Consider the following 18,722-nt stretch of genomic DNA (forward strand, 5'->3'; position numbering starts at 1 on the left):
GTGTGAGGAATGATGAGTCTGCATCTGATTACTTAAGTGTCTTCAAACAGTGAGCATTTTCCACTCTGCTCTTTGAAAGGATAAGTTCTAATTCTATCGATTTCATTTTTTTATTGTAAAATAACCAGATTTCCTTGACTTTGCAAACCTTATTATGGTGCCTTTTCTTCATAAATAAATCATATTGCAAAGAACTTTTTAGTTCACAGATTCTCCTGTGCTTTATAATATTTCATCCCAAGAAACCCCATATCCCCTTCTTTTAAAAACAGATCATAAAAACAAGGCATGAAAAAGCTAAGTGTCTCCCAAGACCACATACTTACGAAGAGTCGCTAGAAAGAAGGGTCAACATTTACCCGTCTCCTCAAATTGTGTGTTGCCCCTTGCTGAGATGATCTGGACAGCTGAATGTGGAGCAGATTCCTTGTTTGGTGAATCATCCTGGCAGTCACTGCCCTGTGTAATTTCCCATCTGTTAGTCTGTCGTGATACCCTACCAAATGAAAATGTGTAGATTTTTAAGCACTATTTGGTTACTTTCTCATTTGAGGGATTGGAAAATAGAGTTCTAGGTTAAGTATGAGGCTATGGAGAGAAAAGAAAATTAACTAATTTGATTAAAGTCCAAGAAAGATATTTAACTAAAGAATAAATTTTTAACTCATAACTTTTAATAACCAGTCCCATATTTTGCATTGTTTTTTCCCATTACATCTGGGGGTTTTACATTTCCTACATATCATATAAATAGATGTTTTCTTATAAAGTCTCTTTTCTTGTTAAGCCTTACAGAAGTAAAACCTGATTTCTTCAGAAAACACCTTTTCATCAGCTTTATTATTCAACATTTTAATTAGTATTCTGTTATTATTTTACTCAATGATTAACAATACGTATCTGAGCCCATTGACTATGAAATTATGTTTCCATCGCTCTTTCTTACTAATGCAATACTAGGTTAATGATTATGTAAATATATTTTAATTTTCCAATTTGTTAACTCATTATCTCCAGCATTTGAAATAAAAAAATTCAAGGTACATTCTCCACAGCAGAATTCGATTCTATTTTAGCCAAGATAATCATAAGTGCTTTAGAAAAGGAATGCCTTCTCCAAGAACACATTCCTGTAATTATTGTCATTTCCACCCCTCCATACCCATCCCATGATTAAATCAAGTTTGGATTGTGCTTCTCAGCCGTCTCTGATGCCGTGCATCATTCTGTAGAAAAATATTTATAAACAAAATTAAATCAAATGTTCACACCACACACCCCAATCATTATGGGTGATTAATTTTCTTTTCTAGACTACATTAAGGACCTTCGCTGATATTCTTACCAGAGACTGAGGCCTCTAATTCATTGCTCGCCCCTCCCTCCCTGCAATACCCCCTTTTTAGTGGTCCAGGGTCGTGCTGGGATACTCATTAGTTTCCTGCTAGCTGTACTGCCAAGCAGCTTCTTAGGCCTCAGCATCACCTCAGAAATCATTAAGGGAACTGGCGCAGCAATCTCCACCTGCCAGGCATAGAGTAATCATTTAGAGTCTGAAACCTGTTTCTCCATAAATGAGCATTTTGGGAAGAGAAAGCTCATGTGTTACATTCATTTTCTCCAGACAAACGAGATTTTGGTAACTGAGGTGAGAAGGCAGATGTTTGCACCTACCCTGGTCGTGTTTGGGGAACAGAAGTGATTTGGTGTGGAGGCTGCTGTGATGTATTTTTGGCTAAAACAGTAGAGACAAGGATATATGGAGAACCAAAAAACATCTAATCACAGATGTGATTTCCAGAGCTGCATTTACCTTCCACTGTGTTGACGTGTGGTGGTAGAATCTATTAGCAGATGTGTCCTGCCCTGAGGAAGTGATGATCCTATTCTTAACAAAGATATGGAAAACCCATTTGACCTTCAATCAAAGAAGAATGCTTATATACTTTTTTTTTTGAGATGGAGTCTCACTCTATTACACAGGCTGGAGTGCTGTGGTGCAATATCAGTTCACTGCAATTTCTACCTCCTGAGTTCAAACAATTCTCCTGCCTCGGCTTCCCGAGTAGCTGAGATTACAGGCACCCACCACCATGCCCGGCTAGTTCTTGTATTTTTAGCAGGGAACGGGTTTTGCTATGTTGGCCAGGCTGGTCTTGAACTCCTGACCTCAGGTGATTAACCCGCCTCGGCCTCCCAAAGTTCTGGGATTAAAGGCATGAGCCACCGCACCCAGCCGCTTATATACTTTTTTATATGTGGGTTTCCAGGTTTTACGGTTACAAGCAAAACTACTGGCATTGCTTCTTATGGCATCATTCAAAATTATGTCTCAGGTACTCAGAAGTCCAGGCTTCATTTTAGGCTTCCTGACCCCAGGTAGTTCTAAGTGAAACAAAACAAAACAAGGCTCAGCCCACACAGGGTTTTTGCCTTGCTGAATGCATAGACAATGTGAATTTTACATGGCAGAATGCAGAGTCTCTATTTCAGAGGTTCCTATGGACCAGAGCCCTGCCTTTTGTTCTGCTGTAGAAATCAGGATCATTCTATCTGCCTAGTGGGTCCGGTCACCGGAATGTCTGGTTTAGTTCTACAGCCCATGACAGCAGGAAGGAGGCTACCATGGTAGAGCAAGAGGGCTGTCTGTGTCCCCGAGGCCACACAGGATGGAAGCAGTAAAGAACAGATTAAAAAGACAGTCTGGGTGCAGTGGCTCACACCTGTATACCCAGCACTTTGGGAGGCCAAGCAGGGTGGATCACTTGAGGTCAGGAGATCAAGACCAGCCTGGCCAACATGGTGAAATGCCCTCTCTACTAAAAATTTAAAAAGTTAGCTGGGCATGGTGGTGGGCACCTGTAATCCCAGCTACTCGGCAGGCTGTGGCACAAGAGTCACTTGAACCCGGGAGGCAGAGATTACAGTGAGCCGAAATCACACCACTGCACTCCAGCCTGGGCTACAAGAGCAAGACTCCATCTCTAAATAAATAAATAAAATAAAAATATGGACTGTAAGAAGCCACAGAGCAAAGCTTGGGGCTTGTTCCCTAGCTGTGTGATCTTAGGCACATTTCCTTGATTATTTTAAGTGTTGCTTTCCTTATTCATAAACTCAGATTAACAACAGTGTTTCAGTCATAGATTTTATAATAGCTAAATGCTGTAGTTCATGTAGAGTACTTAGTATAGTACTTAAATCATGTACTCATCACTCAGTGAATAGTAACCAGAGCTAACTACTTAGTTTGCCAGGTTGAGTGCAAAATGAAAATATGGAGCCCTGATGTTCAAAAAGCAGAGAAAAAGGGGGCTTAAAGTACTAAAATACAAAGTGTTGCTTTATCTTGTTTGTAAAATTCTGGGGACTCTCTGACATCATGCCATGTTGTTTGTTATTTGCTATTTAGTTCCATGAGCTTTTAGGGACAGGAAGAATCACCTGAAAAGTATAAAACTTCACAGGTACCTTAGGTCCCTACTCCATGCCTCAGTAGGAAAGCATGGCTCACCTTCCCAGGTTCCCCTTCCTGCCAGCTAACATTCTGACTTGGGACCAGAAAGTCAAATCCTCTCTTCTCACAAAACCTTTGTCCTAGTCTAGGATGGATCAGTGAATCTTAATAGATTGCATTTTCTGCCTTGGGAAGTGGAGTATGGACAAGAGGCCTATTGTTGATGAGTCACCCATCAAATGTAATGTGCCTTGTCAGCCTAGGGCATATATGATGGTGCCCTAACCCTGGTCAGAAACACTGTGTGGGGTGTGAAGCATTCCCTGAACCCTCATTGTATCCCCAACCAGCTCCTTCCCAAAGATAAAAGGCAGGCCTTGCAGCTAAGCAGAAGGGAGAGTGTGGCTGGCTGGTTCCCATGGTCCCATGGGGTGGGCAGCTGACAGTCCAGAACAGGTACCGGGGAGGCAGGAGGCAGGAGTACAAAGAATCACACTTGACCGGAAACTCCAAACCCTCAGCATATACTCTGTTGTCCCCGAGGACTTCACTTACAAGCACTGACTCAAAGATAAAATTGTTAAGTATCGCAAGACATCAACTACAGAACACCAAACCTTAAGGGTGGAATTTCTCTGAGAGCAAGCAGAACCCTGTATCCTGGCTGCTCATCTACGTTGCTAATACAATCGCTATTACTGCCACCTCCATTATGGGCTTCTGATGCTAGCTTGGCCGTAAGAAGCCAATGATATTGGGTAAAGCACTGTTTTGTTCAGATTACTAGAGCTCCATCAATGAAATGAAGGTTTTTTAATGGTGTTTAGGGCCTCATTATTCCTCAGAAGCTTTTCTCAAGGGCAAGGACTATTCCATAATCATTTTTTAAACCTCATAGCATCTTGTCCATGGATATATTAAGTAAATATATGCTGGTTTACATTCAATTAGGAGTCCTATTTCTGGAACAAGATTATTATTTCCTTGATGGAAAATCCATGTTTTAAGTCTTTTTTCAGGAAGGCAGCTTTGTATAGTAATAAGAGATCAGAGCCTGGAATCCACCCAAATGAATTTGTATCCTATGTCTATCACCTGCTAGCTGTTATTTGGAGAAAAAACTCTTTGAGATTCTAGGCTTCATATCTGTATAAAATAAAATACTTATTGTATAGCAATGTTCAGGGATTTTATAAGATAACCGGAGGCCGGGAGCATTAGCTCACACACCTGTAATCCCAGGACTTTCGGGGGCCAAGGCAGGTGGTTCACAACGTTGGATGTTCAAGACCAGCCTGGCCAACATGGCAAAATGCTGTTTCTACTAAAAATACAGAAGTTAGCCAAGCATGGTGGCAGGCACCTGTAGTTCCCCCACTCAGAAGGCTGAGGCAGGAGAATAGCTTGAAACCAGAAGACGGAGGTTGCAGTGAGCTGAGATCTCGCCACTGCACTCCAGCCTGGGCAACAAAAGCAAAACTCTGTCTCAAAAAAAAAAAAAAAAAAGGTAACCCATATTAGACATCAAGCATGTCATTAGATGAATGTTTTATTTAAATGGCAGTTCTCTTGTTAAAACTTAGCTACTACATGGAAATTGGCTTCATCTGAATTAGCCAACCACGTAAATCTTAGCATTATTGCCTCTGCTATTTTATTTGTATATCTGACTAGACACTGTGTTCCCAAGCAGATGTCCTGGATACAGCCTGATTAAGGAGACTTTATTACTAATTTCCCTATGAAATCCTTGGAAACCACTTGAGGTTAGTTCAGTGTCAAGTACACACTGTTCCTGTCAAATGGCGGGTAGGACAGAAACTTCTCATGCAGACAGCATTAAAGTCAGTATAACAAATGATCAGCTAGATGATCATTCATCTGCCCTCTTAGTTTCTTCTCATGCCCCCGACCAGAGATTCTTTAAGAAATTCTTTCACTTGCAGGGCCCAGAGAGTCACGATCCTAGAACTGGATGGAATACTGTAGGCCTAAGTGATAAAACCACCCTCTCCAACCTCTATAGTCTTCTTATTTCCAATCAGATGCTGACTTCTTAGTAAAACAATTAACTCCATCGACAAGTATGACAGCTGCAAAGGAACCTGGCCTGTGTGCACGCATGAGGAAGCTCGATTCTGATTCCCAGCTCTGCAGTCAATGATATTTGTGAAGTGCTGAGGTGTTTATGCCTTCAGAATAATATAGAGAATGTCAGAAGGACTCTCCCTCAGCCTAATCATGCTTGCTCTTTATTGTCTGGCTTTGCACACATGATAATTAGTTTGATACCACAATTATGTATTTACTTCGCAGTAAAACAGTCCCATAAGACAGTAAGCCACATGGAGGCCAAACTCTACCTATTTACCTCATTATTGTTTTCTCATTTGCTAATTCAGTCCCTGGCACAAGACATCTAGAAATGAATAGATGGAAGGAGGGAGGAAGGAATGGGAGAGAGTTTTATGAAGTTTTTTTATTAGTCTTTAAGGAGAATCAATTCTCGTTGATATGAAACAGTTGGACTTGGTTCAAACTTTGGGATAGTTTTGAATACTTTCTCCTTTTGGTATAAGCCATGTGATTTGATGCATATAAAACATATTGTACAAAATTGGCCGTATCATGGTTTCATAGACCCTTTATAGACTAATTATAACACAGAAATATGTATATATAAACTTCATCATTTGTACGTAATTCAGGTGTTTCATCTATAAAGCAGGGTTGAAGACCACAGGGACTTTCAGTTTACGGCGGAGCGCCTAGTTGTGGAAAATAACTTTATAATATTATAGCTCTCTTTCCTTTTCTTCTCCAAATAAGTTGGTAGTTAGCAAGCAAGTGCTGAGATGAAAGGCACAAGGAATTGGACTGAGCACTAAGGAGAGATACAAACTAATAAAAAGAAAGAAATCTGATGGCAAGCTGCTTCACAGACTATCAGTAAATAATGTCCAATGAAATGATAAGCATCTTTTACTAGAAAATGTTCTCATTTTCCAGCCTGCATTCTTATCTCTCAGTTATCAGGATGTTCCCTTCAGCCATGCATACATGATGGTGTGGCATGGATGTGTGACATGTGTGTATATGTGTGTGTGCACATGTCATATAAACTAAACCACTAAACTATAGGCTTCACAATTGCTAGGTTTGGGTATGGGGAAGTCACCAGCGACAGAAAAACAACAGTGAGAGAAATGATGTCTTGAATGATGGAATAATTATTTTCTTAAGAGAATTACATATACCGCCAGCCTCTGTGGCAGAAGGCATTGGATGGCTTTTGCATTTAGCTAAGTCTGCTACACGCAGCTTGTGGTGGTGTGGTTACGCTGAGGTTATTCAGTGGGCACTGGTATCCGGGTTGCCACAGATACAAATACAGGAAATTAGATCAAAACATTGAGACCACAAATTAAGTGCCTTATCTACACATTTGTGAAGACCGTGAAAAAAGTGAAAAGCCTTACCAGCTTGCTATTTCTCTGAAGGTGAATTTTCTGTTTTATCTTTTTCTTTTTTTTCCTAGGAAGGAAAGAAATAGAGCTCCATGAGTTTACCTGTCTCTTCTCCCTCAAGTGAAACAGTGCAGGTAGCTGGTATTCCATTACTGTTAAGCAGTTTGCACCATGGCTAATAGAAAGATGCTCCAATTTCATAAGCATTAAAACAGGAAATTCTATGCAACTAAAATGCATAAAGTTGAAATGCTTTTGGCAGAACTGAGTCTAGACAAGAATATGAGACTTAAAAAAAGAGAATCTTAATATCTATATGGTAAGTTGTGCATTTGAAAACTTAAATGTATAAAAGGGAATTCTTGTAAATTGTAGAAGAAAATGGAAAAGTAACTGCTCTCTTCAATTTGGGATTTGATAAGAAACAGCATCTACCACAGGCATTGTTCACTTTTTTCCTTTCTCCCTTTCTCTCTGCCTTCCTCACTCCCTTCCTCCTCCCTCTCTCCCTCCCTCCCTGCTTCCTTCTTTCCTTCCTTCCTTCCTTCCCTCCCTCCTTCCTTCCTTCCTTTCTTCCTTCCTTCCCTCCCTCCTTCCTTCCTTCCTTTTATTTTTTCCTTCCTTGCACCAGGCAATCTATCCTCAAACTGTTAGTTACTATCTACCATACATCAGTCACTTTGTTATATCCTTAGGACACAAATATTAATAAATTGGTCATCCTTTCACTTGAGAATCTTGGAGCCTAAGAGCAGTGTTTTTCAAATGTAAATGCGTATCTCACATGAGTGAGGTATGAGCTAATAATATATTAGATCACTGGTATTGTTTGTTTATTCTCCAGCATTCTTGGGCCTATGACTGAATTGTTCAAAAGTCCTTCATAGCATTTTGCTGCTTGTTAATATAATCACCATTGAGTTTGGGGAAAGGCCTGAAAAAGCCCAACTTAATTAGCCTGAGCTGGAGATCAAGATCTGCTTGTCTGAGAAACCTTCTACTAGAAGATGTGTTTATGCCTAGTATAGCGTCATGAGGTGATGTCCTCAGTTCTTGCTCATCTCCTCTGGTCATGACTTCATTTCTAAGATAGGCACAGTCATCACTGGACAGCCCTACTAGAAAGGCACCTTCAGCATCCACCAGCCGAGGCACTTGAATACATATCTAGAGGCATTGCATCATCACAGATCTGCCACTTCCTAGCTATTTGTCTTCTATGGGCTTCAGGTTCCTTATGTGCCAAATTGTTATGGTGATACTAATATATATTTTGCAGGCTGATTTTGAGGACTATGTGAATAAGGATTTGTAAAGCATTAGAACAGTCTCTAGCACATGACAAGCCCTATTTAAGTGATTTTGTTAAATACTGTCCACCAGCTAAGATAATATTCTACTGAGTATATGTCAAGAACACTTTATTCCTCTTGGTTAGACTATTTTTTTCATTAATGGCAGAATAAGTTACTGGGTTTAAAGAGTAAATACCAAAGGAATTGCCTTAGGAAAAAAGCTTCTCTGATGAATCTAATGGTGTCAAATGCCGGGATGTACTCCACAGGCGTGTAACATACTATCAGCTAAAACAATAGTTTCGGGATTCTAGCAGGACTGACTGCGTTTCATGAAAGGCGTCCTAATGTATTCCTTAGAGGAAACTGTGAGACACAAATTAAGAGCATAAAATAGTTACAGAAAAGAATGTTTAGGAGTAATTTCATACATGGACTCTGGCCAGCTTTATCTGGTTTAAATATACCTTGAAGAAAGATAACAGGGAGGAGGAGAAGGAGGAGGAGATCCACATATGTAATATCAACATCAGCTTATTTAAAACGATATTTTGCCTCATTTATCTGGCTAGTTACCTGAAGTCTTTACTTCCTTGGATTAGGCTCTAACATCTAAAGGAGAAATATTTAAAAAGCTAGACTTATAAATAGCTAAATAAAAACTAGTGAGTTGTTAAAATATGAAGGTAATAAATAACAGATATTGGAGGCATCATGTGACCTTTTTATGAAATCATAGTTTATAAAGGAAGAAGGTAGGTTAATATTATAATTGTAGGATAATCATTCTTCAAAGAATTCACTTGGAATGAATGAGTCTGCAGACTTGCCGGGAAGTAAATCTAATTATTTATTGAAATGATAGAAAAATAATGAATAAAGTCATAATTAAGAGCAAAGATAATGGAATCATAAAAAACAAGCAGCATGAGACTGTAGCTAATAAATCATGTTATACCAATTTCGTCTTATTACAAAATTAAAAAGACAATGAATACAAAAAGAATGTGGTTAATATTGCATATCATTTTTGTGTTTTAGGAGGGCATTTGAGGTGGTTTAAGTATATTTTAATTTTGACATATTTCTCGGAGCAAGTGATTAGTTTCTATTTTATTGCTGACAAATTTGTGTGACATGTACAGAAATGGAATGAAAGAACAAATACACTTTGTTGATGAAAACAGTCGCATTTCAAAGCACTTACATGTCAGCATGGAACCAGAACATGAATCATTTTGCTTCCTTCTTGGCAGTACCACTCACAAGACATGCAAATATGATTATATCTAAAAGCTTTTTACATTTTATTGGGCTGTGTGGTCTATGAAGTTTCATCCACTCCTTATCCTCTATATCCACTCTTCCATGATCAATCTCATTTTATATCCACATTGAATGCATATTAGTTAACTCATCCTATGCGATGTGAGGTTCAAGTCCACTAAGAGCATTAACCTTTTCTTTTTCTCTTTGTGTTTTTATATTTCTTCTTTCTTTCTCTTTCTTTCTTTCTCTTTCTTTCTTTCTTTTTCTCTCTTTCTTTCTTTTCTCTTGGTCTTTCCCTTCCTTTCTTCTGTCCTTTCTGTCCTTCCTTCCTTCCTTCCTTCCTTCCTTCCTTCCTTCCTTCCTTCCTTCCTTCCTTCCTCCCTTCCTCTTCCTCTCCTTTTTTTCTTTTTTTGAGACAGAGTCTTGCTCTGTCAGCCAGGCTGGAGTGCAGTGCTGGGATATATGATCTCTGCTCACTGCAACCTCTGTTACACCTTCCAGGTTCAAGTGATTCTCATGCCTTGGCCACTCAAGTAACTGAGATTATAGGCATGTGCCACCACACCCAGCTAATTTTTGTATTTTTAGTAAAGATGGCATTTTGCCATGTTGGCCAAGCTGGTCTTGACTCCTGGTCTCAAGTGATCCACCTGCCTCGGCCTCCCAAAATCCTGGGGATACAGCATGAGCCACCACGCCAAGGTGCATCAGCATACTTTCAATTCATATTGCATTGTATCTGTTGATTAATTTGGAGATGCTTGTCATCTTAATGATATTAGATCTTCAAATCCATAAATACAGGTGTCTTTTTAATTTTGTAATTAACTTCTTCTTTAGAGTGCATATTAATGTCCAGGAAAGCCACAGCTGAAAATCATGAGCCTACATTAGACTTAGCTGCCTGCACAGAGGACAGTTCACTCATCCCCAACTCCTTAGCCAACTGGGCAAAATATGAATAAAAAAATCAACTTCTGTTATATGGCATTAGGACTCAAAGGTTAACTAGCATTACCCTAATAACAAAATTACAAAAAGAATCAGTATGTCATTAATTGGAAATGAGCAAGAGTTGATGTGAAAATGCATTTGTGTATAATACATAAATACTTAGTATATAAGACACTTAGAAGAGTCCATCTGCATTCTTTAGTGATTACTTCCACTAGGGAATCCTAGGAGGAAAAGCATTTTGAATAAAATATTTGAAAATAAGTAGAAGTTGAACAATGAGAAAATATAGGCACAGAGAGGGAACTATCACACACTGGGGCCTGTCACGGGGTGGGGGCTAGAGGAGGGACAGCATTAGGAGAAATACCTAATGTAGATGATGGGTTGATGGGTTCGGCAAACCATCATGGCACATGTATACCTATGTAACAAACCTACACATTCTGCACATGTATCCCAGAACTTAAGTATAATGAAATAATTCTTATTTCTATTTATTCTAGTGTGTATGTATGTGTGTGTGCATGCATGCACTCACATACATGTGTACATTTGAATATTGCTGTTTTTGTTTGTTTGTTTGAGACGGAGTTTCGCCCTTGTTGTCCAGGCTAGAGTGCAATGGCACGATCTCAGCTCATCACAACTTGGCCTCCGAGGTCCAAGCAATTCTCCTGCCTCAGCTTCCCGAGTAGCTGGGATTACAGGCATGTGCCATCATGTCCAGCTAAATTTGTATTTTTGGTAGAGATGGGGTTTCTCCATGTTGATCAGGCTGGTCTCGGACTCCCGACCTCAGGTGATGCACCCACCTTGGCCTCCCAAAGTCCTGGGATTACAGGCATGAGCCACCGCACCTGGCCTGGATATTGTTTTTTGTAATGTAGATTTTTCCAACATAAAAAGACAAATCTTAAAAAAAATTAACTCTTTCCTTGATGTGGAGGTCACGAGTTATTGGCATAAAATCCAGACAGAGACTCTAACTATTATTTAGGTGAATAAAATTGGAAGCCATTAAGAAACTTCACATAAAAATCTGAGATGTTTAGCTTTTGTTTAAAATGGGAAGATCTGACAAGCGTGCTGCATTCCAGCATGGCCGCAATCAATGGGAGCCAACTGGCTTCTACCTTGATGGAGCATCTGTTTCCATTTCCCCTTAGGTACAATTGCTCACTCAACAAACGCTGCCCTTTTATACCTGGCCTTACTTATGTTACCTGTCTAGTCCCAGCACAAATCTGGATTGTAACCATTGTTGCAATGATGCCAATAAGCTGGAACATTTAGTCACAAAACAAAACACCTTAAGTTTGTCTTGTGGCCACTTGAATTTTATAATTTTTATACAGATCACTGTTATGTATAGTGCTTATATCTGTGATTATCTTAGTGTCCGATAGATTTCTATGATCATACCTGTATATTAGTTCGTATTGAGAAAAAAATATCCACATCTGTTAGTTACATTTCATCTTATCTACTTATTTGCTAAGGGAAAACATGAAGCAGTGGTTGTGTTTCATCTTGAAATGGATAGTAAATTTAAGAAATATAAACTGTTAGCCATATGTTAACGTACATGAGTCTAATAGGAAGAATATGTGTATTACGGGTCAAATTTCCAAAGGTATTTGGAAGAAGCTGTCATCAACTCACACACCATGTGCCCAAATTTCTAAATATTCTTAATAACTATTTCAGATGTGAACATGGGGGAATCAGTGTCTGTTTACTTTTATTTAGTGTTTAAAATAAAAGTGACTTTATTTATTTTATTTTTAAAATTTTTGCCTCTCCAGGATCTGGGAAATTCTCCATTATACAAGTCAGAATGTGCTGAGCTTCAAGTGGTAGAAAACTTGAGTTCAAAGGCCTAAGAAAACAGGAGTTTATTTTCCTTACATTACAAGAAGTCTGTAGCTCATTTCTGCTGGCATTGATTCAAGGGCTTGATATGATCAACATTTGCATCTCTGTAATTTTCCAATTCCTGTTATAGTCAAAAAAAGATTGCTACAACTCTAGACCTCATACCAACGTTCATAGCAGGGTAAGAGGAGGAAGAGATAAAACCAACTGAAATTTTCTTTAGTATCAGGAAAAGCAAAATATCCTCAAACAGATGTCAGCATAATTCAACATCTGTTTCATTGGCTATAAATATTTTAGATGGCCACTCCTAATTTAAAAAGAGGGTTGCAATGAAAGTATTCAGAGATGATGGTTAATAGAAAAGAGAAGAGAATGAAGTTTCAGTTAGCCAACTTATCTGAACATGCCCAGAAATGTACAGATAATGATGGGGAGGCACACACCACCTACTACTATAGAATCTGAAAGCACCAGATACAAACTCATGCAGTCAATCTTGCCAAGCAGTTTCTCTCACTGCAGGCTTTTGATTGGATGTTTGCTAAAGAACAGAGATGGTGGAGCATCCATTCTAGCAGTAGCAGTCACATTGAAATCCTAGGACCAGTATCAAAACTGCAATAGCAGTGGCTAGAGACCAGTGGCATGTCAAATGTAACATAGCTATAATAAGCAGTAATCAGCATCACTGACCTTAGACTGGTCTGTGACATGGTTTTGCTGTGGTCCTGGATACTACTCACTCTTCCTTATTTTTGCCCATTTCTCATGCCTAATTCTATAGCTTTCCTGGACATTCTGTGAATTATCCATATTCTTTTGTTACATCCATTTTTCTGTTTCATGAATCCAAGGATGAGAACACAAAAATTTGCACACATATTTGTTGGAAGCCAAAGATATTCAGATAAATAAGGAGAATCCAGGATTTGTTATTTGGAAGTTAGAGAAAACTAAAGGAAATTTTAAAAATCTAATAAGGTTAAGGCATGGGTACTGGTAGTCTAGAATGTAAATGTCAAATGACAAACCAATTATGTTATTATCAATGATGACCTGGAAGGAATTGCCCTTTGAAGGTAAGCTTTAGAGAGCCAACAGACATGAGAAATGGAATTCAAGATTGTAGGGTGGGTTTTATGTGTCAATCATACTTCTATAATGTGGTTTAAAAAAGATGGCAAGGTAGGGCATCTTTACTTCATTGGGACTATGTAACTAAAATAAATAGATTGATAAGTTCAAATTTCTGTGTCTTTGTTCTGTTGTTTTGTTCACGTGTAGACGGAAAACTAAAAGATCCTTGTGACTTCTCTGAGAGTCCTTTACTTCTTGGAGCTACTAAACTAAGCCAAAATCCAGATACAAAATTTGCTTCTGTGGGTTGCCAAATTAGAATGTTAATTGAATTCATAGCTCCTCATAAGAAATTTAGGGCACTCATCAAGAAAGAATGATCTTTAGGAAATTGGTTTACATGAAGTCTCAGGGAATTGTGAATACCAAAACACAAGCCACTTTTCGAATTTTTTGATAGCAAAGTAGTGACTCTTCAAAATTTAATGAGGCTGTTCCCTGCCGTGGTTGAAAATCCTGAAAGGTTTGAAATTAGTACATATAATTATTTGGGGGTTTTACAAAATGATGAGGAACTTATAAGGAACCCACTGGGATGGCTGAGGACATGAGATTTGGAAATGAATAATGTAAGTGGAGCTCTGAGAATTGACTCACAATGTAGGGAAATTTATGTCTTATAGGAATCTTTACAAAAATGTCCCCATGTCAACAGAGGTCACTATTAATCAGGAGGTTAAAAGGACCCTACAGTAATATCACCTAGTATCATTTCCAGCTACCCTAGAAATTGCTTAACAGGATCATGGACAATTTTACCACAGTAGTAAGAATATATAGGCTATGCATATGCTCAACCACTTTAATCTCTCAAGCGAAGACTCACCTATCCAATGCTCCTGCATCCTGATCTAATTTCCAGGAGCAAAGCAAAAACTGAGACCCACTATTGCAATGTACATTCAAGAGACCAGACGAAAAACCAGTGTCATGTGACCTCTTTCACCATGGTGGAGACAACAGTTTACTCTTAGTGGAAATGTCATATTCTAGGTTTCCTTTTGCTTTTTAAAAAGTCTTTAAAAAATAATAGCATCTTTTAAAAATAATAGCATCCTATACAACATTGTTGTTGACCTTGGGACTCTCTATATCAATAAGCAAAGAAACATACAAACACCTAATAAAATGATATATAAATAAAGGGAAATATATTATTGTACACCAGTTTTGTGGGTCTTTTCATATACCCAGGATTCAGAAGCAGCCGACCATATGAAAAAACAGAAGAGCTTTTAAAGTCTTCGTTATGGCACGATTGTTAGATAACATCTCGTGGTGAAGGTAATAGGCTTTGAACCCCAACTGATTTATGCTTCTGTTTTCTCCACAATCAGTATTCATAGATACAGCAACTAAAGAATAGATGTGTGAGTGTCACGTCTTCTTATTATACGTAATGATCTACGCACAAATGTTTGCTTTGCTTCTCAATGACTCTGGACTTTCACAGTTCACAGGCTTTATTACCTAAGACAGAAAAAGGTCCCTCAGTGGCTACAACAGGACTCAGTTCGATTAAATTGGAAGGTAAGTTACCACTTGTCATTTTGTGCTCTTCATGCCAACAGATGAACAGAATAAAAAGGGCTTAACGGCCGGGCATGGTGGCTCAAGCCTGTAATCCCAGCCCTTTGGGAGGCCGAGGCGGGTGGATCACGAGGTCAAGATATCGAGACCATCCTGGTCAACATGGTGAAACCCCGTCTCTACTAAAAATACAAAAAATTAGCTGGGCACGGTGGCGCGTGCCTGTAATCCCAGCTACTCAGGAGGCTGAGGCAGGAGAATTGCCTGAACCCAGGAGGCGGAGGTTGCGGTGAGCCGAGATCGCGCCATTGCACTCCAGCCTGGGTAACAAGAGCGAAACTCTGTCTCAAAAAAAAAGGGGGTGGCTTAACAATGTTGTCTGACATTATTGACTCTGAACATCAAGGTGAGATAGAATTGTTGCTGTACACTGGGCACAGGAAGGAACACGGATGTAACCAAAGGTTTACCTTATAATGTTCTGGAACTATCTTGTTCAGTGCTAAGAGTTAATAAAATTCTTAGCCTCCGCCTGCCGGCCATGTCCCCCGACCGCCGCCGCCGCCTGAGCGCGGCGCTCCCGCGGCACAAAGCGCAGTGAGCGCGGGTCCGTCTTGCCGTTCGCCTGTCCCGGGGCCCCCTTGTTCTCAGCGCCAGCGCCGCCGCCGCCGCCGCCGCCATGTTGGGTTTGGAGCCTCAGCGGAGCCCGCCGCGCCCCGGGGCCTAGGGAGCGGGGCCGCCTCGGAGCCCGGCCTCTACCCGCCAGCTGCCTTCCCTGCCCGCCGCGCCTCCAGCGAGCCAGCGAGCAAGCACCGAACCCCGGCCGCGCCTTCCGCTCCCGGCCAGACCGAGCCCGCCGCCACCGGGCCCGGCCACAGCCTGCAGCCGAGCCCACTAGAGGCAGCGCCATGCCGGAGCAGACCTACCCGTGGGCCTATTTATTCCCTAGTGGATTCCAGTCAAGTGTCTATATTTCTGATTTCCATTCTTCTTATAGTCTATGGTAGTTTCAGGTCCCCTAATATGGACTTTGAAAATCAAGATAAGGAGAAAGACAGTAATAGTTCTTCGGGGTCTTTCAGTGGCAACAGCACCAATAATGCATTGGCCATGGGTCTCTGTGTCGCCATGATCGCCCTTGTCCGCCTGCCGAGCCTCAAGGTCTCCTGCCTGCTTCTCTCAGGGCTTCTAATCTATGACGTCTTTTGGGTGTTTTTCTCAGCCTACATCTTCAATAGGAACGTCATGGTGAAGGTGGCCACTTAGCCGCCTGACAATCCCCTTGACGTTCTATTCCGGAAGCTCTACCTGGGGCCCAATGTTGGGCATGATGTTCCTCGCCTGTCTCTGCCTGGAAAACTGGTCTTCCCAAGCTCCACCGGCAGCCACTTCTCCATGTTGGGCATCGGAGACATTGTGATGACTGGTCTCCTGTTCTGTTTTGTCCTTCGCTATGACAACTACAAAAAACAAGCCAGTGGGGACTCCTGCGGTGCCCCTGGGCCTGCCAAAATCTCCGGGCGCATGCAGAAGGTCTCCTACTTACACTGCACCCTCATCGGTAGGATATTTCCCATACAGGTGGAAACAATAAGAGGTCCAGAATCCTTGAGATGAAGGTTGGAATCATCCTGCCCTAAAATAAACAGTAACAAGCTGAGATCTCGGTTGAAAACAAATGAACATTTTTAAAAGCATTCGTTAGTTGAGGAGGTAAGTCATAATTTCTAAAGATGTGCTTATGAGTAGCTCTAAAAACGAGAGCTATAATCCATATATTTTGCACATAGTTATGTGTGTGGGTGGTGGGGTGGGACTGTCTGACTTAAACTCATCCTAAAGTCATAATCATTTAACTAGGTAACCTAATGAATCTAGATTATTTATGATGCTAAGAGTTTATCATTCCACTACATTTCAAAAGGTGGTGAGTTTTATAGAAAACTATGATGTCATCTGAATAGCTATTATCAGATCATGTTCCTTGAGTTGTTTCAGGTGGGTCAAAACATTTGTACTGAGTCCTCAACATTTTCATACCTGATTCCATTGTGGCTAACAGCATGAAAATAAAAGTTGGGGAGAGATTAAGAGAAATTTACTGTTTTTATTTTCAGGAACCAATGATTTCTCTAGGAAAATGAACTTGAGTTGTTGGCTTCAAGAATATTAGGCTTTAACCAATTGGAGTAATTAATGGATCACACATACATGTAGTAATAGCAGTTCTTACACTTGTATGTGCTTTAATAGCTTATAAAGTTCTGATAGGATATGATTCTTTTAAGAAATAGACACATTGGCATATGACTGTATTTGTTCTAGAGATGATAGAACAAGGCCAGGAGATTATGATCAAATCATAAAGCTCATAAATGAAGAAGCTTACACTAGAATTTGTGGTTTAGAAGACGCATCAATTTTTCCACTATGTGACACTGACGGAGTTATAAACATGCTGAAAAAAAAATGCAATTGACCATTGTAAATAAATTTATGCTTCACTGCATGAAAGTTCTCCAAAGCTGTTCTTAATATTTAAACATTAGCATATTTGTGATTTCGGAAATAGCAATGATTAAATATAATTGTGAGTAACTTTTTCATGCCCCCCTTTTTTTCCTGAATTGGATGACCAGAAAAGGTTTTCAATTTGAGCATAAGGAAAAATGTTGGTATATTTTCATTTTTAATAATAGCACTAAAATCTTTGATTGTTCGTAGCACAAAATAATTCACACAATCCTGTTTAGGAATATATGTGTGGTGCATGTGTGTGGGGGGGTGGGGTATTGACCCAGCAACCAATGTTTTGGGGAAATTATCACTTAAGAGTCATTTCATAAATCAACTGTGATATTTTCCCAGATAATTTTAAATGGTTATTAGGAACTTTTTTTTTTAATTATTCTTGTATGCAAAAAGCTCTCACTGATCTCCCATTTATTTCTGCACAAACAAGAAACAGAAGAAAGTCTATCTTTACCTCCAAATTCTGGAGTAGGTTTTGTACTTAGCTCCAGGACCAGAGAAGAGTACCCAGCTGAGTATTGATTGAGTAGTAAAATTGAAGGAAACATATTTGTCTTCTAATATTCCATAATTCTCAAAACGAACCAGCAGAAGGCATGCTGGTAGAGTAAAAAACAAACTAAAAATTCTTAAGTAAGAATATTTTGTCTTTCTTTGTAGGAACAGTTTCTTTTCCATTTCAACCGACACAAATATAAAATGCTTTTCTTTAACTGGGTATGTGCATTGATTTTGCTTTATGATCCATGCATCTTCTCCGTGACTTCGTTCCCCTCACTAAGATCACAAATAAGTTAAAATCCGTCCATTCTCTAGAGTAGTTTCAATTTTCATGATGGATCACACAGTTTTGACCAGAATACTAACAGTAATTCTCTTCTTTGTGTCTTTCGACAAGTAATTGTATTAGCTCTATAAGAAACAACCCTCATTAATCCATGTTGTTCTTTTCAAAACTTGAGGCTTAAGATTTTATGTTAGATGTTGACTGACCATGCATTTCAAATACCCTCTTATTTTACTGAGAAAGTTCAGAGGATGTTACCTATAAATGAATTCCACACCTTGGAAAATAATGTGGTTAAAAAGATAGCATAGATGCCTGGGTGAGACCTGAATTAACTATGCATTTGAAGAGTGCTGAACGTTACATTTCAGCACATCTAATTAACCTTGTAGGTATTACATTCCAGTCCATTC

The 18,722-nt window shown here is 39.6% G+C and overlaps 1 protein-coding gene and 1 pseudogene across 2 annotated transcripts; one reads left to right on the top strand and one right to left on the bottom strand.

Annotated features, from left to right (window-relative positions):
- Positions 1-326: 326 nt before the first annotated feature.
- LOC118145005 (uncharacterized) lies at positions 327-16,190 on the bottom strand. Its single transcript, XM_054240245.2, has 3 exons — positions 15,461-16,190; positions 6,937-6,991; positions 327-496 (listed from the first exon to the last, which is right to left on the bottom strand). The coding sequence occupies exon 1, from the start codon at positions 15,898-15,900 to the stop codon at positions 15,493-15,495; it is 408 nt and encodes a 135-aa protein (XP_054096220.1). The 5' UTR covers positions 15,901-16,190; the 3' UTR covers positions 327-496; positions 6,937-6,991; positions 15,461-15,492.
- Positions 13,375-16,607, top strand: LOC118145004 (signal peptide peptidase-like 3 pseudogene; annotated as a pseudogene). The gene is made up of 3 exons (XR_013520621.1): positions 13,375-13,402; positions 14,914-14,990; positions 15,516-16,607. The product of XR_013520621.1 is annotated as a signal peptide peptidase-like 3 pseudogene (transcript).
- Positions 16,608-18,722: the final 2,115 nt, after the last annotated feature.

This window comes from Callithrix jacchus, chromosome 8 (assembly GCF_049354715.1).
Source record: "Callithrix jacchus isolate 240 chromosome 8, calJac240_pri, whole genome shotgun sequence".
Classification (NCBI taxonomy): domain Eukaryota; kingdom Metazoa; phylum Chordata; class Mammalia; order Primates; family Cebidae; genus Callithrix; species Callithrix jacchus.

Bases quoted from the DNA above. Each gene is read 5' to 3' on its own strand.
- LOC118145005 (XM_054240245.2), bottom strand. From the start codon at position 15,900: ATGGCGCTGCCTCTAGTGGGCTCGGCTGCAGGCTGTGGCCGGGCCCGG.